Source organism: Nicotiana tabacum, chromosome 22, assembly GCF_000715075.1.
Source record: "Nicotiana tabacum cultivar K326 chromosome 22, ASM71507v2, whole genome shotgun sequence".
Classification (NCBI taxonomy): Eukaryota; Viridiplantae; Streptophyta; class Magnoliopsida; order Solanales; family Solanaceae; genus Nicotiana; species Nicotiana tabacum.
The window spans coordinates 77251816-77274397 of NC_134101.1; the positions used below are offsets into that span (position 1 = coordinate 77251816).

Below are 22582 nucleotides of genomic sequence, written 5' to 3' on the forward strand. Positions count from 1 at the left end.
TATATATAGTATATAAATCGAATATTAATGTATAAATCTTAAGATGAATATATAGTAAATTTAATATAACTTATATATCTTAAGATGTATATATAGTATAGTATATATATTATAACGCATTGCTTTGAATATCTCTTTACAATATTTTTGTCTTTAAATTTGAATTAAAAAATTTAGGTGACAATTTTATAATATAATTTACTAGGAATTGCCTTAGATATATTTATTACCATTTTTTTTTCTCTAACTTATATAAAAATAATTTATAAAATAGAAAGTTTCCGTTGGGCCCACTTGGATTCGTTTAGGACTGTTTGGGCCCACTTAACACGAGACCGCTAGTTCATGGTCCCGGTCCCGGACCGGTTCCAACGAGAAGCCCGCGAAGTCCGGGACCGCCCTATTTAGGACCGGATCACTTAAGACCGGGCCCGCCCCACATGCCACCTCTAGGTTTATAGGTCAGAAACCCTAATTTATGAATCTGGGCCCTCCTGAACATTAAAAAAAGAGTAAGATATACCCAGAAATAAGCACTGCTACATCATATCCACCAGGCAGTTTAATTTCATATGATTGATATTCCTTCTGTTACCCTTCACCAAACTACTGCACACGCCACACGAACTCAATTTCCTTCCCCATATTTATTACTCCACACCGCAGCCCTTAGCTTCTTCAGTTTCAGTTCATTAAATTGGATAACAGAAGCTGCCTCCTTTCATCTGGCAAACTGTAAAAACATGGCTCTGTTTCATAGCCGTATTCCGTTTTCAGCAGTGTCAGCATCTGCATCTCTTTCTGCAAAACGGGACCTTACTAAATTGTTTCTTGGAAGTAACCCACTTGCCAACTCCACCCAAAAAAAGTTTTCAACTCTTCATTATTCTTTGACCAATTCCAATAAGCAGTCATCCATATCCACCTTTAGTGAGGTAATAAAAAAGGAAACTTTTTTTTAAAAAATACAATGCTGAATTGGGTTTTTCTTATTGTGATTAAAGTTTGTTCCTTTTTGTGATTGATTCAGTTGATCGAGGCTTTAATTAGTGGGAAAGACTTGACGGAATCTGAAGCAGAAGAATCTCTTGATTATTTGTTGGATGGTGCTGATGAAGCTTTAATTAGTGCGTTTCTTGTTCTTTTGAGAGCTAAAGGTGAAACCTTTGAAGAAGTAAGTTCCTTCTTTAACTATTGCCATATTAGTAAAGGTTTATGTATACCCTTTGAATCATAACTTAGGTGAAATAAATATTTTATTTCATTCATTAGTATTTCCTCTCTGATGAAAAATTTTTCAGAAAAATCTATGCTTTCTGAAGAACAGGCCCTACTTTAAAATATAGTGTAAAGCTTCCATTTGGATGTACAATCCTCTGCCTATGAATCTGATTTCACAGAACCAGAATGCTTTTATTTGCTCCTTAATTATTGAGAGCTGTAAATTAACCATTAATTTGTCACTACCGTCTGATCTGTTAACTTAATCGAGCTAATGATAATGATTAGGTAGTGGGATTGGCAAGGGCAATGATAAAGAATTGCAGACAAGTGGAAGGCTTAGGCGACGCAGTTGATATTGTTGGGACAGGAGGGGATGGTGCAAACACGGTGAATATCTCAACAGGTGCTTCAATACTTGCTGCAGCTTGTGGTGCAAAAGTAGCCAAGGTTGACAGAGCTCTTTTTTGTTGTCCAAAGTTATTTAATTTCACTAAAAACTGTGGATATTTCGGGCTAAAAATTTGTGGGATTAAATTGCAGCAAGGTAATAGGTCGAGTTCATCTGCTTGTGGGAGTGCAGATGTATTGGAAGCACTAGGTATTGCCATTGAGCTGGACCCTGAGGTTGGTGATATTGGTGTTCTTGGCTGAAAAATGTTGGTAGTTTGAGGACATTTAATATTGTATTGTAGTTCTAAGACTTTCTTTTTTTTGAAAAAGTAAAGTATGTTGTAATTTTAAAAATTGAAGGTTTAAAAATGAAGTTTTCTGTCACATTAATTAATATTTGCTTTATAAGGAGAAACACTAGATGTGACGTTCACCAAATCAAATTATAATCTAATTTAATTTGTAGCCATCTAACAACCATGCATTTATTCTTTGTTACTGGCTTCAGGGGGTGAAAGAGTGTGTAACTCGAGCTGGAATCGGTTTCATGATGGCTCCAATATATCATCCAGCGATGAAGATTGTCAGACCTATCAGGAAAAAGCTAAAAGTAAAGACAGTGTTCAATATCTTGGGGCCTATGTTGAACCCAGCAAGAGTGCCGTTTGCTGTAGTTGGAGTTTACAAAGAAGACCTGGTACATTTTCAGCTGTTGAATTACACTAATATCACCAGTTCTATGAATGTGGCTTTAAGAATCTTGTAGTCTTAAATTATGTGAATTGAGGTGCTAAATTTTCTGGTCTTATCTCCATTCTGCCCTTTGGTTTATAGCTTTCTGGCCTGTTTCAATGTTATTCTTAAAGTGTTGTGTACATTCGTTTGGTGAATGAAACATCTCTTGTTGTAGGTCCACAAAATGGCTAAAGCAGTCCAGAGATTTGGCATGAAAAGAGCATTGATTGTTCACTCAGAAGGCCTAGATGAGATGAGTCCTCTTGGTATGGTCCCCTTTCACCACAGTAGTAAATATGTTGTCTTTGGTAATATTGTCCTTTTTAGTTTGACTTTGCTTGTATATCTTTTGAGTACTTAGATCTGGACATTTCCATCATATTATGTATGACAATTCATTTCGCAGGCCCTGGATTAGTCCTTGATGTCACACCAGACAATATTGAGAAGTTCTCCTTTGATCCATGTAAGTAACTCATTAAATCAGAAAAAGGGCAGCCCGGTGCAGGATGTATTTATTGCGTCGCACTGATAACAAGTGAATGCCGCTCTAAGTATTTGGTGAACTCTGCAGTAAAAAATGATGCAATATCATCAATGTGTATTTCACTAGTCATATAACATTGTCTCTTTGGGGTAGGCTGCCTATATCACACCCCCTTGGGGTGCAGCCCTTCCCCAGACCGTGCGTGAACGCGGGATACTTCGTGCAACGAGCTGCTTTTTATTTTTATTTTTAAATATAACATTATCTCTTTGAAAAAGATTAATCTGACAAGATTATTCTTCAATAGTGGACTTTGGCATCCCACGCTGTACTCTGGAAAGCTTGCGAGGTGGAGGTCCAGATTACAATGCCGAGATGCTCAAACGCGTGCTGTCCGGAGAAAAAGGGCCGATTGCTGATGCATTTGTAAGTTTCTTTGTCTGTTATGCTTCAAATATCCTTATAAACTTATCTGATTGATGTAGCTTGTCAGATTTAAGGCTCCTCCTTATAAAAAGATTGACAAAGCACTTGTTTCCATTTTCAATTATGTCCTTTCACCTTGAAAGTTCTTACATTATTCAGCATACAACATCACAGGCACTAAATGCAGCAGCTGCTCTCCTGGTAAGTGGACATGTTAAGAATCTGGCTGACGGAGTTGCATTAGCTCGTGAGACACTAGTCTCTGGCAAAGCGCTGAAGACACTTGATCTGTGGGTAGAGGTTTCGAATGTAAGGAGGATTTCACAGTAATTTCTTTAGATAGAGACTTGATCACATAAATTCATACTATGTCTTGTTTACTAAATTCCAGGAGGTGAAGGAAGCAGTACCTCAGGTCGCTTGATCGACTTTCTGCATGAACTCATTGAAAATGCCAAACTGACCATGTTAAGTGCATTTGGCCAGACAGAGAGATTCTTACGGCTCAACTTTGCTGCTAAGTTATCCTTAACAGATTCAAAATCAGAGAAAGAATGGACGGCACTACTCAACTTACAATTTTAGCTTGGAGAAGGATCAGAGGAAAGGGTTAAAGAAAGAACAAAAATAACTGTACCTTTGGCTACTGAAATTTGTAAGGCAGCTGTAGATTTGTGTACACATTGCTTGTAATACTCACTAGTGACAATGGCCAAGCAAAAGAATAACCAAGTGCAGAAAGATGTACCACATTTGGTGTTCCCTCTTCACCAACTTGTACAATCACCACAGAGATAGCCAACTCTATTTTTTATGAGAGAAATAAGGAAAGGGCCGACAATTTGGCACCAGATATTCGGAAGTGTGGAAGAGCAGTTGTGAGAAGCGGAAAAACCATTAAAAACGTAAATTACTTAATAATTGTTAAATAAATTTATCACTTAACAAAATAGATAATTGTGTGTACCAAGTGCCTAGAAAAGAAGGCACAAAGATCTGTGGAGCGGTGGTATGAAGTATTATTAAAGATTGATAATAGTATTAGCAAATCAGATATTGTTTAAATGAATTTTTTTAATATTAAAGATCGATAATAGTATTGATTAGAATGACGATATGAAATTAAAAGTTGAAATAGTTATGAAAGAAAATGACTCCACTCAAGAGTGAGGATTGTCAATTTCTTCCTTACTAGTCTTATGGTACGTAACCTATCTAAATGAGTCTAAAGTTTTTAGAAAATCATATAAAGATTATTTTTGAATTAAAATAAATGTATAAATTTATGTTAAAAAAGAATATTGTTGGTAGATTTCTAACACGTTTATATACACTTTATCCAATGCACATAAGAAAAAAGTTATAATACTTCACACTATTTAAATAAGGAAAGGATTTGTAAGTAAATAATTATTTGGTTTCAAATTCCTAAAATTTAGGAGTTTCTATATATATGTAACAAAAATGTAATTGATTTTAAAGTTCCAAATATTAAATTATATTTATAATTAATATAAAATATATTTTTAAAGGGTAAAAAAAGATAATGATATTTTCGTGCTTTTAATATATTTGTTCCTCGGCGTATTTTCATGCAATCAAACACAAAAGCAACTTATTTTCTAGAAATTACTTTGTGTGAGTGTCAACAGAAAGTGAAGCTTTTCAATTGGACTTGAGCTGACGGTCTAAAAGGTTCAGCCCAATATCCAACAGGCATGGCATTGGCCCTCCGTGTAAAAGCTACCAACGACCTTTGGTTACTCAGAAAAAAGGACAAAAAACAGTTATTGCATAAACTCTTTTTTCCCGGGAAACATCGAGTGGATAACAAGAAAATCAGTAGCCATTAGCCAAACAGAAATTAAAAGAAAAGAAGAAGAAAAGATTCAAACCTTCAACTGGTAGAATCGCAAAAGATTCCTTCTTGACTGGAGCTATGACTTTGGGCTCTGAATGGAAGTTCTCTCAAGTCTTTGGTGAACAAACTCCCGGTGACGATATTCAAGATTGTAAAGTCTCTTTTACTTTTACTGATATTTTATGTGAATGAACTCCAGTAATATTTTGTACTTTTCTTCTTTTGAGCAGAGCGGGATGCATACTGCTGCTTATGAATGTTTTTCTTCCTCTGGGTTTCCGTTTATTCTGGACCCAGCGCCCCTCCCCCCCTCCCTTTTTTTTTTTTTTTTTTTTTGCTTTGGAATGAAATGTGTAACATTTGTTTCTAATATATCATAAGTATGAGCAGCTTATAAAAAAATAAAAATAAAAATAAAAATATGAGTGGCGATCGAGTGGAAATATTCTTATTTGAGTTAGTGTTTTCTTCATATGAAGGAAATTTGTTGCTGCCCTTAATTGGATGCTGTAGTTTTATACATGAAATCTTGAAGCCTAATAGGGTAAACTTGTTTGATTTCTATAGCAAAAGATAACAAAATGAAGATTTAGAAACTGGGATGGAGGTGATATATTTGAGCTGATCCCAACTATTTTGAGATTTGAGTCTCAGTAGAGGTAGTGTTAGTGGTAGTAGTAGTAATAGCACCAGCTCTTGTTATTGTTGTTGATTGTGGAATAAGGATATTTCTTGAATTTTGAACGTCCAGTGTTCAGTTGAGACAAGAGACTGGTTGATGCTAGCAGAAAGAATTCTATATATAGGATTTTCCAACCTGCTTCATTAGTACTAAGATTAAGAATGAGAAGCAGGTTTTGAATATGAAGTTGAGAAAAAGGTACCTTGAATGGAGGGCCATTGGGAACTTCGTATTCTTCTGTTATGCTTAGAGATATCAATCATGGAATTGAATATAAGGTTATGCTTTAGAAGTTTAATTGGGGGCTTAAGTTGCTGAGGCTCTCACAATGCAAGGGGTATTTGGTTTTCTCTTTTTTGTTAGCCATGTCTGCTATGCTATGTTGGTTGGTTATATGAAACTGGTGGAGAATGTGAGGAGAATCAATAGCATAGAGTCAAAAAGAAGGAATACTCTCCACAAAACAATCCATTAAATCCACTCATTGTATATATGGCAAGACGAAAAACTTTTCCATCCTTTGAATGAGAAGGGGGTTGAACGGATATGAGGATCGCTAAAAAGCAGGAAGGCTTGTTGAGGCCATACTGGTTATATTATGGAAAATAATTTTTACAGTTCATTGAATATGTTGGACCACATTCACACACATTTTACTTTATCTAATACTAGATTTTTCTTGAAATTCTGTTATACCTGAAAAAAAGAAGATTGGGTTACCATTGAATTTTTGGTACCTTTGCATGTGACTTCTGGTGCACCACTTTATACATTTATAACATTTTATGCCTTAACTTGGTTAACTTCACTAAAAGAAGTTTCCTTGGGGCTGGAGATCAGTTACATAGAAAGGGATTTCTCATATTATTATAGTGAAAACTGGAAAAAGGAAAAGCCAACTTTTCGTTGCATTTCAGCTATTAAAAATGAAACAGCAAAGAGATGTTTAGCTCTTGTTTCCTTATTTTACCCTCTCACCTGAAAAGGAGCGATTATGAACCAAAGAAATAACGGAGCAAGAAGGAAATTGGTGTTACTTTTATTTCTGCTTTAATATTTCTTGATGGCCTGCACATAACAGGATTCTGTGTTAGGTGATATTTTATCTGCAATGGAATTTGACAAGAATGGTGATCATCTTGCTGTTGGAGATCAAGGTGGACGTGTCATAATTTTTGAGCGGCAGACGGGTAAAGAAGTGCGGACAAAATTTTCATAAATATCATTTGTGTAAATATGAATTCATCCGGCAAAGATTCTGTACTTTCTTGAGTGTCATATTCAAACTTTGTATCTCATGTAATCTTTTCACCTTTATGGTCTTGCAGGGTCTATTTGACAGCAGTTCTCGACGTGACTCTGGTCAGTTCAGCCTTCCACTTTGGCAGCATCCTGAATTTAAATATAAGACGGAATTCCAAAGTCATGAACCCGAGGTATGATTTAGGTTTTCATCTTATCTAGTTCTGCATACATCTTTTAAGGCTACTTAAATTTTGCATCTGTAGGTGATAGTTATGTACTTTTGGTGTTGATCATGTTACATCATCTTCAGTTTGATTATTTGAAGAGCGTGGAAATTGAAGAGAAGATTAATAAAATCAGATGGTGTACGAAACTCAACAGATCATTGTTTCTTCTTACAGCAAATGACAGGACGATAAAACTTTGGAAGGTATGAAATTCTTATGGCATTCGATAATCTTCAGACGAGTTTAAATTGAAGAAAGAAAGGGTTCTGGTTCCCCTCCAAATAAAAGATTCTATCTCGGGAGCCTTCTCTTTCAGCATCAAAAGATTGATAATTAAAATGCATGTGAAGTAGTACTATCATTTTTTATCTTTTAAGGTATTTCTTACTAAGATATTTAACTTGGTTAGATGCAGCTTTCTGAACTAAGAACTGTATCTAAATGTTCATCTATTTGTGACATACATCACACATGAAAAATAAAAACAGTGGGAAAATAAAAGAAGATTTCTCGGTGGTGAAAGTTAAGTATTAGCTGCATTCCTGTTCAGAGTCTGTAAAGATTGAATTTTTGTCTTTGCATTATTGAAAAAAACCCGGATGGCGTGTTCTTTCTTGATGAACTAAGATCCACTTGTCAGTTTCAATCTACTGTAACCTTACTATGAAACTTTAGACACAGAAAAGGCATACTTTATTCATAGAATTGTACAGTATTTATAGGACAACAGGTACAATCAAAGCAGCTAATCAATCCCTAATTCTTAGGAGATCCTTCAATCAAGTGATTACATCTAAACTAGTTTCCTAGAATAAATTCTAACAAATTTTCCTAAATATCTACTGTACTATATTTACAGAAGCAAATTATAATCAAATCTGCCAGCTCATTCAAGGAGCAGATTGTGATCAATCTGCCAGCTCATTCAACACTCCCCTCAAGTTGGCATGTAAATATCGAACATGCCTAACTTGCTGACAAAAAACTCAAAAGTAGTTCTAAAAAGACCTTTTGTGAAAATATCCGCAATTTGTTCAGTTGTTGGAACAAAAGGCACACGCTTCCATCTTCAATCTTCTCTATAATAAAGTGTATGTCCACTTCGACATGCTTTGTTCTGTCATGTTGAACTGGATTATGGGCAATGCTTATGGAAGCCTTATTGTCACAGTACCGCTTCATCGGCAAACTCATAGGTCTTCTTATTCTTCCAAAAGTCTCTTGAGCCACAACATTTCAAAAATTCCGTGTGCCATGGATCGATACTCAGCCTAGGCACTACTTCGAGCCACCACATTTTGCTTCTTACTTCTCCATGTTACCAAATTTTTCCAAACAAATGTACAATATCCAGATGTAGACCTTCTATCAGTAGATGACCCAGCCCAGTCCGCATCAATATAAGCCTCAACACTTCTTTGCTCATTCTTCTGGAAGAACAACCCTTTCCCAGGAGAGCTCTTTAGATACCTTAGGATTTGATACACAGCTTCTTGATGTTCTTCCTGTGGAGAATGCATAAACTGACTAACTAGGCTCACAACAAAGGCAATATCGGGTCTAGTATTAGACAAGTAAATCAACTTGCCTACCAATCTCTGATATTGGCCCTTATCAATCAATTTCCCTTCCTTATTTCCAAACTTTTGATTTGGGTCAATTGGAGTTTCTCATTCATGTTTCTTGTAACAAATCAAGTACATACTTTACAATTCCTTTCCTCGATCATGCAACCTCCATGCCGAGAAAGTACTTCAGCGGGCCTAAATCTTTTATCTCAAATTCTGAGGCAAGGCGCTCCTTCAGATTCTTTATTTCAACCATGTCATCTCCTGTGAGGATGATATCGTCGACATACACTATAAGAATTGTTGTTTTTCCTTCTAGTGAATGTCGGGTAAACATTATGTGATCTGCTTGTCCTTGCACATACCCTTGCTTCTTCACGAATTGAGTAAATCTTTCGAACCAAGCCCGTGGAGACTGTTTTAGACCGTAAAGAGATCTTCGGAGTCTACATACCTTCGACTTATACTTCCCTTCAAAACCTGGTGGAGGATCCATATAGACTTCTTCTTCTAGTTTCCCATTCAAGAAAGCATTCTTCACATCCAACTGTTGAAGAGGCCGGTCAAGATTTACCGCGATTGTAAAGAGGACTCCTAACTGAGTTTAGCTTAGCTACTGGAGCAAACGTCTCCAAATAGTCAACGCCATATGTTCGCGTGAATCCCTTAGCTACTAGGCGGGCCTTATACCTCTCCAAAGATCCATCTGCTCTGAATTTGGTGGTGAACACCCATTTGCAACCCACTGGTTTCTTTCCTTATGGTAGATTCACCAATTCCATGTCCTGTTCTTTTCAAGAGCTCACATTTCTTCCAAAATAGTCTCCTTCCACTCTAGAAATCGTAGAGTATCCTGTACATTGTTTGGAATCTCCACAGTAGAAAGTTGTGAGATACATGCGGAATAATTGGGAGATAACTTTTCATAGGACAAAAATATAGAAATAGGATGTTTAGGAGTATTTCTGTCACCTTTGCGTTTTGCAATGGGAAGATCCAAATCTGAGAAGGAATTAAAATTAGACTTTGTTGGAAGATTACTTTGAATTCCAGTGAGGTCTTGTGGATCTGACTTTTGATAGTGTTGAGAATCTTCAGTCTTTTTTCCTTGTTTTCGGTTCATTCTCGAATAAACATGTATTTCTTTTGTTTGTTCTCTGCTTCCATTTTTATTTGTGTCATTTAAAGGCTCTACAGGTTCGATATCAGGGATTTTTATCATTTAAGTCAATTAGGCCCCCCCATCTCTCGAATTACAGTTCTTTCCATCTCTTGGATCACACTTATTTATATTCTCCTAGATCCCTTACATCAGTATTTATTCTCCTAGATCCCTTTATCTGTGAGATGTCTAGTTTCCCCAATATCCCAAAAAGACGAATCTTCACTTGCATGATACTCCCCCTGAAGATGAGTAGTAAAATAAAATTATGACTCAAAGAAAGTTACATCCATTGTGACAATTATCTTTCTAGTGTGTGGATCATAGCACTTATATCCCTTTTGACTCGAAGCATATCCTACAAAAACACACTTCTTAGTTCGTGGTTCGAGTTTGCTACAATTATGAGGATGAACATGAACAAATGTTGTACACCCAAAAACCTTCAAAGGCAAATCTGTACTTAACCTAGAACTAGGAAAACTCTCTCTGAAAACACCGAAAGGTGTTTTAAATTTCAGAATCCTAGATGGCATCCTATTAATAAGGTAAGTAGCAGTCAAGAGAGCCTCTCCCCAATGGTATTGTGGAACTCTACTAGTAAATATTAAAGCTCTAGTTACCTCTAAAAGGTGCCGATTCTTCCTTTCTGCGATGCCATTTTGTTGAGGAGTATCTGGACAAGAGCTTTGGTGTACTACTCCATTTTTTCTGAAAAAACTTCCTAATTGTTCATTAAAAAATTCACGACCAATATCACTTCGGAATATCTTGATTTTCTTATTAAACTGTGTTTCCACCATGACATAGAAAGTTTCAAACACATCCTTAACCTCACTTTTGTCTTTTAATAAATAAACCCAGCGTAGTCTATTATGATCATCAATGAAAGTTATAAACCATCATTTTCCGAACATTGTTGAAATCCTAGACGGCCCCCAAACATCACTATGAGTCATCATAAAATGTTTTGAAGACTGATATTTTTTAGAAGGAAAACAAGATCGGTGATGCTTAGCCATTTCACATAATTCACATTGGAACAAAGACGGATTTTTATTTCCAAACATGTCAGGTAACAAATGTCATGAATAATAAAAACTAGGATGTCCAAGCCTATAGTGCCAAAGCATGACTTTGTTCATGTTGACCAGCTTAATTATAGGAGACAAAATTAGATAAAGAGTGTTTAGTGGTGCAAGATCTGACTCCTTTTCTGTGAGCAATAGGTACATCTAACTCATTAGGAATTGTGGGTAACTCACTAGTAGAAGAAGGTTCATCTTCGGCAGATTGCATGATGACTTCTTCTACTCTATTTCTCCTTGAGTAAGTTTTCAAATCAGGTCTATCCAAACGCCCAATAGTCTTCCCTGTATTCTGTCTTCATTTTTACTTTCCCGTGTGGTACTGGCAGTGGTTTCAACAATAGAACTCGCGAGAATCATCTCTTCCCTTTTATAGTTCTCCTCCCGAAGAGGTGATGATGTAATACTGAAATAGGGCTCAGATTCTCGAAAGGTAATATCCATGCTGACAAAGATTCTACGAGAGGGAGGATGATAACATTTGTACCCTTTATGTGTTGGAGAATACCCAATAAAGACACACTTAAGAGCTCTAGGATCAAGTTTCCTAGAGTTCCTAGTGTGAACAATGCAGATACACCCAAATACCTTCGGAGGAACAATATAATCATTCTTACCCTTTAATACTTCTAGAGGAGTTTGAAAATTAAGGGATTTTGGTGGCATTCTATTGATGAGATAGGTAGCTACTAAAATGGCATCCCCCAGTAAAGTTTTGGTAGATTCGTGGTAAACATAAGAGATCTTGCCACTTCTAACAAATGCTTATTTTTCCTTTCTGCAACCCTATTTTGTGCACTAGTATAAGGACAACTAGTTTGATGGATTATCCCATAAGACTCCAAATAAGCACCAAAAGTTTTATCCATGTATTCTGTGCCATTATCAGTACACAAGATTTTTATCTTAGCTTCAAACTGAGTGCAAATCATCTTATGAAATGACTGAAAGCAGGAGAAAACTTCACTTTTGGCCTTTAACAAATATACCCAAGTCATTCTAGTGCAACAATCAATAAAAGTAACAAACCACCTACTACCAGATAAAGAAAATGTTTGAGTAGGACCCCACACATCAGAATGAATAGTCGAAAAAAGAGTTGTACTTTTATTATCACTCAAAGGATAAGTGTTTCTAGTATGCTTGGCCAATACACAAGCATCACAAAACAAAGATTCAAACTCAGTTCTAGAAACAAACTAGGATATAACTTCTTTAAAGCAAAAAATGATGGGTGCCCCAACCGTCTATGTCACTGTATTATTTCTTGGTTGACATCCTTATTTCCTCCAAAAAAGGCCTGACTAGAGTCTCGAGTTCCATCAATCCAATATAAGTCATCATGCAATCTACCACTGCCAATCCTCTTTCTTGTTTGAAGATCCTGAAAAACACAATGATCAAGAAAGAACTCGACACACTACAGTTTAGTTTTTTGGTGATGACGCTAACAGATAACAAATTAACAGGAAACTAAGGGACATGGAGAATAGATGATAATGTAATATCAGGTGTACAAACAACAGAACCCGTTCCAGAGACAGGATTTAGGGAGCCATTGGCTATTCTGACATAATCCCCTTTGGAACTGGAAGAGTAGTTTTTAAAGCCTTTAGAGGAGCCTGTCATGTGTCTATTCGCACCAAAATCAATAATCCAAGAATTAAGGTGAGCATTGAAGGCAATACTTGCCTGCACGTAATTGGAAGTGGCAACATTAGAAGAGTCAAGTTTATTCAGGAGACGACGAAGATGTTGAACTTCATCCGAAGACAAAGCTTCTCCGGAAGCAATTTCCCTAGATGTCTCCACATTTTCTGCAATATTAGCCTGAATCCTTGATGGACATACACGTTTTCCTCCACGACCTCTAGTTGGTCTACCATGTAGTTTCCAACATGTCTCCTTAGTATGCCTTGGCTTTCCACAGTAATCACAGTGCAAGTGATATTTATCAGAAGTGAACGCCTTTGGTTATTCATGAGACACAGCTAACCCGGACTTCTCCATTGGTGCTGAATAAAGCATCACCCCTCGTCGACTCTCTTCCTGTTGAACATAAGAGTATGCATCCTCAAGAGAATGAAAAGGAACTTTACCAAGAACTTGAACCCTGATCTGATCATATTCTTGGTTCAAACCGGCCAGAAAATCACACCCTTTCCTTTTCAACCAATTGTTCAAAGAGAACTGCATCATTAGTACACTTTGCTTGGAGATCCTGATAGTAGTCAATCTCCTGCCATAACCCGCTTAACTCGGAAAAATAATCAGTGATAGTCAACGCACCTTGCTTAGTCGTATGAATTTTATTTCGAATTTCAAAAATCTGGGCATCATTTCCCTTGCGAGAATAAAATCGCTTGGCTGAATTCCAGATTTTTTCATCAATGTCAAGCAACAAATATTGTTTAGAAATTCGAGAGTGCATAGTATTCAAAAGCCAAGTCATAACAAGGGAATTATCAAAATCCCATTGACTATAAGTAACATCAGTCACAACATGTTGTTTCTTTTCTCCAGTAATATAACCAATCATCTTCCTGGATTTAATAAACAACAAACAAGCCCTTGACTAGGCAAGATACGAACCAGCACCATCTAATTTTACCATACTAATACCATGTGAAACAGAATTATTGTTATCTACTGTTTTTGAGTCTCCCATATTTTTGAACAATCCGAAGCACAAAAAGAAATTTCAGAATATAAATTCTAAACAGAAGAACCTGGTAACCCAAAAAACAGCCTTCAGAATCTGAAAAAGGCTCCTGGAGCTAACTGGTTACATCGGACTTGTCTTCTGGTGTTTGAAAAAATCTGAAACTTGTTTGGGCAGGTCGTACAGTAGGTATAATCCTTCCAGTGATACTAGTTTTTGTACAGAACTGGCGGAGGGTGAAAAAAAAGAGATCGGACAGAAACTTTAGCAAGAAAATTATGAGAAAGAGGGAGAAAACTCAACCTATGGAATCCTAGTGCTGCAGAGGGAGAAAACTCACCTCAAAAGGGCAGCAATGGCTCTGATACCATGATAAATAGACCTTGGGCCTAACTCAACCCCAAAAGCTAGCTTATGAGGTGAGGATTGCCCAAGACTATATAAGGAGACCAAGGACCTCAAATCCCTCCGATGTGGGATAACTTAACACCCCCTCACGCCTAGGCATGCAAACTGGAGTGTGGACAACATAAATGAGGGCCCAACATCGATAACAATAATTAGGATGAGTCTTTGCCTTGTTTATTTCTTCTGTGTTTATTCCCCAGAATTGGAGGGAAGCTTTTGTAGATCATAAATGAAAGCAAGCTATGATTGAAGAAATGAAGGCCTTATAAAAAAATAAAACTTGGGAATTTGTCACTTCACCACCAGACAAAAAGTTGGTTGGATGCAAATGGGTCTTCACCGTGAAGCACACAGCTGATGGCTTAATTGAAAGATTCAAAGCAAGATTAGTGGCTAAGGGATTCACTCAGACTTATGGAGTAGATTATCAAGAGACATTTGCCCCTGTTGCCAAAATGAACACTATCATAATCATTTTGTCTTGTGCAACTAATCTTGATTAGGACTTACAACAGTTTGATGTGAAGAACACATTTCTTCATGGAGAGTTAGAAGAAGAGGTGTATATGGTGATCCCTCCTAGATTTGATATCGAACAAAGTCAAGGAAAAGTGTGCAGATTGAAGAAAGCCTTGTATGGACTGAAGCAATCTCCTAGAGCTTGGTTTGACAGATTCTGCAATGCAATGATCTCCTTCGGCTACCAACAAAGCAATGTTGATCACACCCTCTTCATAAGACATCAAAAGGGTAAACTCACTCTTCTTATAGTTTATGTTGATGACATAGTAATGACAGGAGATGATAAAGAGGAGATGACCCGATTGAAGAAGTTGTTGGCACAAGAATTTGAAATCAAAGATCTAGGGAAGTTGCAGTACTTCTTGGGAATTGATGTTGCTAGATCAAAAACATGAATCTTTATTTCTCAAAGGAAGTATATTTTGGATCTCTTGAATGAAACGAGTATGACAGGTTGCAGACCGATAGAATCACCCATTGAAAGTAATCACAAGTTACAAAGCGGAACTGGAAAGTCAGTTGATAAGGAAGATATCAAAGACTGGTTGGAAGACTCATTTATCTTTCTCACACTAGACCAGACATAGCTTATGCAGTCAGCCTGGTGAGTCAGTTCATGCATGATCCCCGAAATCCTCATATGCAAGTTGTCTTTCACATTTTGCGGTATTTGAAGTCTGCTCCTGGAAAAGGTCAGTTGTTCTCCAAACATAGCCACCTCCAGGTAGAAGCCTTTACAGATGCAGATTGGGCTGGATCTCTAGATGACAGAAGATCTACATCCGGTTACCGTACACCCGTAGGAGGAAACTTAGTTACTTGGAGAAGCAAGAAGCAAAGTGTAGTCGCTAGATCAAGTGAAGAGGCAGAATAAAGAGCTATGGCCCAGGATGTGTGTGAATTTTTGTGGTTACAAAAGCTACTAGAGGAATTGAGACTGTCTGAAAAAGGAAAACTTTCCTTGTATTGTGATAACAAGGCTGCCATTAGCATAACTCATAATCCAGTCCATCATGACCGAACAAAGCATGTTGAAATTGATCGACATTTCATAAAAAAAAAGGTTACAAGTGGTGTCTTGAGTTTGTTCCATGTGTCATCTGAAAAACAGCTAGCTGATGTGTTTACCAAAGGTCTCATCAAACGGACTTTCCATAGACTGGTTTGCAAGTTGGGCATGTGTGACATCTTTGCACCAACTTGAGGGGGAGTGTTGACCAGCTTAATTATAGGAGAAAAATTAGAGAATCAAATCTGTAATTAATAGCTTGATTGTAGGATAGCTTGATTTTAGGAAACTTATATTGTAGTTGAATATTCTCTCATTATTTTCATTTATTTACTTTCCTAGAATAGCTGTAGAACTTTTGTATAAAGGCATGTATCAGTAGGATGTAAAATACATTGAAATACAAAGAAGCCTTATCTTCTTCTCAATTTCATCAATTCAAAACAGAAGTAGAGTTCAAACAAATAAGATTCAGTTGTTGTGAGTTGTCCCCTTATCAAGGAAATAAAGACCTCCGGATTCTCTAGCACTGCCAATCATCTTCCCCGAGACCTTGTCCTGAAATTCACACAAATTCGAGTCTAATATAGCACGACAACTCAAAGAACGGGTTAATTTACTGACAGAAATTAGATTGCAGAGGAGTTTCGAAACATGAAGGATATCATGAAGTGTGAGAGATGGTGATAGTTTAACGGTTCCTTTTCCAGCGATTGCTAAGAAGGAACCATCAACTATCTTGATTTTATTATTCCCTGCACAAGGAGTGTAAGTAGAGAAAAAAATGGAACTTCCTGTCATGTGACCACTAGCTCTTGAATCTATTATCCATGAATCTATTTGGTTGGAGTTGGCACTAAGAAAAGAAGATGGTACATTACCTGTTTGAGCAAAAGAACAAGAAGGATCTGGTCCACCCAATCAGAATTGTGGAGATTGAAGGAGTTTGTGCAGAAGTTCCAGTTGTTCCCTTGTGAATGGAGACGCTTCTAGAGAAGATTGCTGCCCCCGATCAAAATAGGTTGTTTGGAGGGCCTGACCATGTTGAGATTGGAAGCCACGATTGTCAACTCCTTTTTTCTTCCAGTTTGGTGGTTTCCCATGAATCTTCCAACATGTTTCACGGGTATGCCAGTGTTTTTTGCAATGATCGCACCATGGCTTTTTCTTTTTATCATTTTCATTTGTCACTGTTGCAAGTGCTGAAGCATCTACAACAGGTTTTAGTTCAAGGTTCAAATCAAGTTTTAACATAACTTTCCTCCTAGTTTCCTCTCTCCTAATTTCAAAAAAGGTTTCACGAAGTGAAGGCAAAGGGTTTTTTCCTAGAATCCGTGACCTGACTTCGTCAAATTTCCGATTTAATCCTGCTAAGAAAAGGTAAACTCTCTCATTTTCTTCCCTTTTTCTTGCTTTCACACTATCGGCAGGACACCCCCATTCATCATTGTAACACTGATCTAACTCCTGCCATAGAGATACCATTTCATTATAATAAGCAGTTACTTCCCTCTCACCCTGCTTAGCTTGCCAAAGTTTAATTTTTAACTCAAATATCTGAGAGCAGTGGCGGACCCAGAATTTTATGCAATCGGGTTCAATCTTAGAAGTATATAAATTTAGTCGTAAAATAGTAGTTGTCAAGTGGGTTCAAATAAAATATTTATGCAGTTTTAATCCTAATTTATACATATACACAGTATTATTTTTTTGTGAAGCGAGTTCAGTTGGACCCGCTAGCCACCACTTGGGTCTGCCACTGTCCGAGAGGCATTTTCTACATCTGAATATGTCTCCCTAACGACTTCTCACACATCCCTAGCAGTGGGTAGAAAAAGATAAGATTTACCTATGACTGGATCCATGGAATTTATTAGCCAGGCAATCACGAGTGAGTTCTCTGATCTCCAGGCTTTCATCTTTGGGTCTCCGACTTCCGGCTTTTTCGTCTCTCTAGTCAGATGTCCCAATTTTCCACGGCCATCGATTTCTACAGACTGCGCCCATTCCAGATAGTTCTTCCCGTTTAATCGATGAGAAGTTAGCTGGAAGGACATGTGAGACGAATCGCCTCCTTGTGTCACCATATTTTCTACCAGAGTTTCAAGAGAAGAACTTTCGGCTTCTGTTGATGTTGCAAAGTGGCGCTCTCCGTGAAAGGCTGTTTTGGCCATAAGGTATTAGGGAGGAAAGTCTCGCTCTGATATCATGAAACTTTAGACACAGAAAAGGCATACTTTATTCATAGAATTGTACAATATTTATAGGACAACGGGTACAATCAAAGCAGCTAATCAATCCCTAATTCTTAGGAGATCCTTCAATCAAGTGATTACATCTAAACTAGTTTCCTAGAATAAATTCTAACAAATTTTCCTAAATATCTACTGTACCATTTTTACAGAAGCAAATTATAATCAAATCTGCCAGCTCATTCAAGGAGCAGATTGTGATCAATCTGCCAGCTCATTCAACTAATTGTACAAATCAATTTACTGTTTCTTCATTTGTTTCTTTTGCAGATCAAGGAACAGAAAGTAAAGAAAGTTAAACAAATGGACATCAATCCGTTTGTGACTTCAGAGAATTCTCTTTTAGCTGATAAAAGTTTCATGAGTGGACAAAGTGAACCATCTCATGCTAATGGTACCAGGCTAGAATGGACTGACAAAATGAATGGCACATTGCCCTCACATGTAGGACATGGAAGAGTGTTAATATTCACGCATTCTTTATTACATTACTTCCCCAAATTATATGCATTTGACATGCTATTATAGCTTGTGATTCCAGCTACTGTTGTAAATAGCTTGCAGATATCACAAATGTGGCTTCTAGAAGATGCAGAAGAGTGTATGCACATGCTCATGATTTCAACATCAATTCCATCTCAAACAATAGGTATTCTTCTGTTCTTGCGAATATTTTGAATTTTAAACTTGCTCATTTGAAATGAAATTTGACCAGCCCCTGTTGTTTGTGTTTCTGTTTGAGCTTGATCTATCAGATCAGAGGTATCCTTCTATAAGCAGCAGTACCAGAGAAACTCAATAGTGTGAAAGTTGTTTACCAGTTGAAGGAGTGCCAGGTGTTTGATAACTCTCTGGTTTTCAAAACTTTTACAGCGATGGTGAGACATTCCTTTCTGGCGATGACCTTAGGATAAACGTATGGAACCTTGAAGTCAGAGACCAGTGTTTCAACATCATTGACATGAAGCCAAACAATATGGAAGATCTGACAGGTGATCCCGGATGTCTTTTCGAAGCATTTCATATGCTGTAACCTATTGGATCTTTTCTCATGCATCCGTGCTACTCTCTGTTAACCATTATTTGAAGTTTCCAGTTTAGTCTCCAAAAGTATGGAGGTATATGTTATAAATTTTACCAACTAATGATATGATGCCAAAGCACTTCGAGAATTATAGGAGGCAAAATATGGATTCAGGTAGTAGCTTTACGCCTCATAGGTAAACTTAGCAACATAACTGAAGGATATCTGTAGTTATACATTTATGTACCCAAAATCTACATAAACCTCGTATTCATGCTAGGGATGAGTTAGCTTCTTGGGCCTGTCTGGTTGATATGGAAGAGAACAGTTTTAGCCCCAGACTTGTGTTTTTTTTTGGGGGGGGGGGGGTCGTGAGTGTTGCCACATGCTTATTTAGGATTTCGGAAAAAGTTTGGAACAACTGGCACTGCATTACTCATCTTCTCAAAAGTTTTGTGGAGGCAAGCAATCAAAGATTAATAGTCGGGCCATTATTTTATTAGGTTTATCCTGTAATTCCAAAGATGCATGTGGAAAAAAACGAATTAACTCTATAAAAAGAATGCTTGGAAGGAATCTGAAGCCGCCTTTACTCCTCTCCCTGAAGAGGACTTGACCAATAAATTTGAGGATGATGATCTACCTTATGACATGGGTAGAATAAGGTTAAATTAGTTTCATTACCCTATACTTCTTTTTTGCATAAAAAAATTGACCAGGCTGCCACCTAATAAAGGATAAAAATGCTCATTGGGCCACTCTTTTATGTAGAGGTGATTACATCAGCAGAGTTCCATCCATTTCACTGCAATTTGTTGGCTTATAGTAGTTCACGGGGATTCATCCGACTTGTTGACATGAGGAAATCTGCCCTATGTGATCACAGTGTGAAAATGTGAGTTTTATTCCCATCTCTATTTTATTTCTCTTATCTGTATGATGCATTTCAGCTTCTAATCTGCTGCCCTGACACAACTTCCAGTACTTATTTTAACAACCTGCAACTTACTTTTACAGATTGCAAGATGGGGGGAGCCGTGGCCCTAAAACACTTTTCAGTGAAATCATAACTTCTATATCTGATATGAAGTATGCAATGGATGGAAGGCATATCTTAAGTCGTGATTACATGACTCTGAAGGTCTTCTCAATCTCGATGATCCTTTTACTGGATAATGCACACTAAGCTATGATTTGTTGCCATACCTGCATTTCTTTGAATTTGGTGCTATCTGTCAAGAAAAGAAAAGAAGTCAAGTATTTCTTATTCCCTCAGTCCCGTTTTTGTTTGAGGGGTTAAAACAAACTTTTCTTTGAGATTTCTCAATTATGTTTCTAGAATCTTTAAAATCTGACCCTTATATTTAACCATATTTCCTATGCAGTTTATTGATCTTTAATTACATTCCTCAAAAAATAAATTAACACCGAATCATATGTAAAATTTTCAATTTAACATACAAGAAACAAAACCGAGTGATTGAAAAAGGATGGAAGTTGTATTGATATGTGCTTCTCACACATGTTTTACTCCTCAATTAGGTGATTCATGCACTATTAATCTGGGAATTCTGTGTTTCTGACATTTGTGCGACTTCATTTTATGGGTCCTTAAAAGTGTATTCATCTTATTGACTTGTGCTTTTACCTTTTTTTTTAAATTCTTTTTTTGCCTTTTTCTCTGCCACTTCATTTTGATTCTTTCATCTCTCATTAGTGGTATATTTTTCTTTGTTCTCTTCGTCTTTGAGTGACATACAAATAAGCTATGGCTTTGTTTGGTTCTTATTTCCTTGATCTTTGACTTCTTTTGACGTTTTACATTCGCTATCACAAGATGGATCTGTAATTATATCTTAATTGTTAACTATTTGATAGTTATGGGACACTCACATGGATACTTCCCCGGTTGCAACGTATAAGATTCATGAACACCTCCGCCCTAAGGTATGAGGGTCTTCATCACAAACATTTCTCAGAGTTGTACTGAGAAATAAACAGTTGGCGATGTGGTGTAACATGTGAATATGCTATTTATTCAAATAGATTGATAGTATTTTCCGATTTGCAGTATAATTGATATAATACATGTTGTGCGGCAGCTTTCTAAGCTGTATACAAATGACGCCATTTTCGATAAGTTTGATTGCTGCCTGAATGGAGATGGACTGCAATTTGCAACTGGATCTTACAGGTTTATCACATCTCTAACTTATGTCAACATATGAAATGGTGTACTGATGTTGTATAATAGTGTACTTTCATTTTGTTGATCTTCTATACATATGACGAATTTTGGTAATGTTTTGTTGATTTAGCAATCATCTTCGTATATTTTCTTGTGGAGCTGAGAATGAAGATGGCATCACACTGGAAGTCAGAAAAAGTCCAAATAGGTAACTCTTGTACTAAAATGATCTTACTAAAATATCTTCTGTTCTTGAATTGATGCTTCATTATACCTTGAATTTGTAGGAAACCAACCTCTCAAGCTACTACAAGGCCTCGAAGGTCGTCATTGAGCAACTTGACTCGAGGATTTTATCGTCAAGGTAGTTAGTAACAGCCATGCATGTGCTTGTGCAAAGGGTAAATACTTACCCACACCTAATGTTTACACCAAACCAATGAATTTTACCCCAGTAATTAAAATTTAAAGTGAGAATACATATCAATTAACCATGATTAAGTGATAAATGTGGGAATACAAGATACATGTCTTGCATTCATTGGTTTGGTTTAAACACTGGTCACCGATATGGGCAAGTTTTTACCCTTGTAAGGGCCCATAATTCATCAATCAATTGGTGGCAGATCCAACCCCCTGGCTTTGAAACTTGGCATATTTTTTCATCTCATTTACATTGCTTTTTGTTGATAATTTCAGGACAAGATAGCTCAGAAAATGAGATTTCCTGTAATCTTAAGTCCAAGTTGCTGCATCTGGCTTGGCATCCAACGCACAATTTGATTGCGTGTTCTGTTGGAAGCAGCTTGTTCATGTACCATGCATAAAGTGCTATGAAGAGGACTGAGAGTAGTAACCCTCCTGTTCATGGGCTTTGCCCCCTGTAAATTGTATTTTGTCTCTGTCAATATACCAACATTTCTCACGTTGGGTAGTCATCTTGATCTAATCTCACAGGTAGCAGTCTGCCATTACAAGTTCCTAAAAAACTTTTGTTGAAAAAATAACTGCATTACTAAATGGAGAAGAAATTTGACACTTGCATAAATATATTTTATGCACATCTGAAGTTCGCTCGCTTGTTTCTGTACTTTATTTTTCATTTCCTGTTTCTCCTTGTATTTGATACTAGTACGTGTTTGGACAGAGCTACAACTAGAGGCGGAGCTAGGATTTCAAGTTTATGGGTTCAGGATTCTAATCGTTTTGAATTACTTGGTTCTAAATTAATAATTTATACATGAATTTTTTTAAGATAAATACAGAGTTCGAATCTAAGCTACTGGGTTCTACCGAACCCGCTCCCAACACTCTAGCTCCGAACTTGGCTACAACTGTTTTAGTGATTGCAATACTGAAACAAAGAAGCGGAGCTAAAAGTAAGCAATATTGCTTAATAAGTATGTGTTTCAACACTATCAA

General features: G+C 36.9%; 2 protein-coding genes across 5 annotated transcripts; both read left to right on the plus strand.

The window, feature by feature from the left end:
* Positions 1-531: 531 nt before the first annotated feature.
* LOC107827513 (anthranilate phosphoribosyltransferase, chloroplastic) lies at positions 532-4121 on the plus strand. The gene is made up of 10 exons (XM_016654661.2): positions 532-935; positions 1031-1174; positions 1510-1671; positions 1765-1848; positions 2123-2311; positions 2525-2615; positions 2756-2815; positions 3144-3262; positions 3437-3571; positions 3654-4121. The coding sequence occupies exons 1-10, from the start codon at positions 573-575 to the stop codon at positions 3684-3686; spliced, it is 1380 nt and encodes a 459-aa protein (XP_016510147.1). The 5' UTR covers positions 532-572; the 3' UTR covers positions 3687-4121.
* Positions 4122-5069: 948 nt separating this feature from the next.
* LOC107827514 (serine/threonine protein phosphatase 2A 55 kDa regulatory subunit B beta isoform) lies at positions 5070-22208 on the plus strand. 4 transcript variants are annotated; one of them, XM_016654662.2, is made up of 14 exons: positions 5070-5274; positions 6900-7003; positions 7134-7241; positions 7361-7480; positions 18219-18392; positions 18506-18597; positions 18822-18940; positions 19744-19867; positions 19990-20113; positions 20851-20919; positions 21075-21166; positions 21291-21368; positions 21448-21524; positions 21860-22208. In XM_016654662.2, exons 1-14 carry the CDS (start codon positions 5202-5204, stop codon positions 21985-21987), a joined length of 1482 nt encoding a protein of 493 aa, XP_016510148.1. In that variant the 5' UTR covers positions 5070-5201; the 3' UTR covers positions 21988-22208. The 4 variants fall into 4 exon arrangements, with proteins under 4 accessions (XP_016510148.1, XP_075099662.1, XP_075099661.1 ...); XM_075243561.1 differs by having other exon boundaries at positions 5092-5274; positions 7314-7480; XM_075243560.1 differs by having other exon boundaries at positions 5134-5274; positions 5354-7003.
* Positions 22209-22582: the final 374 nt, after the last annotated feature.

Bases quoted from the DNA above. Each gene is read 5' to 3' on its own strand.
- LOC107827514 (XM_016654662.2), top strand. From the start codon at position 5,202: ATGACTTTGGGCTCTGAATGGAAGTTCTCTCAAGTCTTTGGTGAACAA. The intron at 18,598-18,821 runs GTATTCTTCTGT...AAACTTTTACAG, and splicing joins AATTCCATCTCAAACAATAG to CGATGGTGAGACATTCCTTT. The intron at 20,114-20,850 runs GTCTTCTCAATC...ACTATTTGATAG, and splicing joins GTGATTACATGACTCTGAAG to TTATGGGACACTCACATGGA.
- LOC107827513 (XM_016654661.2), top strand. From the start codon at position 573: ATGATTGATATTCCTTCTGTTACCCTTCACCAAACTACTGCACACGCC. The intron at 936-1,030 runs GTAATAAAAAAG...TGATTGATTCAG, and splicing joins CCATATCCACCTTTAGTGAG to TTGATCGAGGCTTTAATTAG. The intron at 1,175-1,509 runs GTAAGTTCCTTC...GATAATGATTAG, and splicing joins AAGGTGAAACCTTTGAAGAA to GTAGTGGGATTGGCAAGGGC.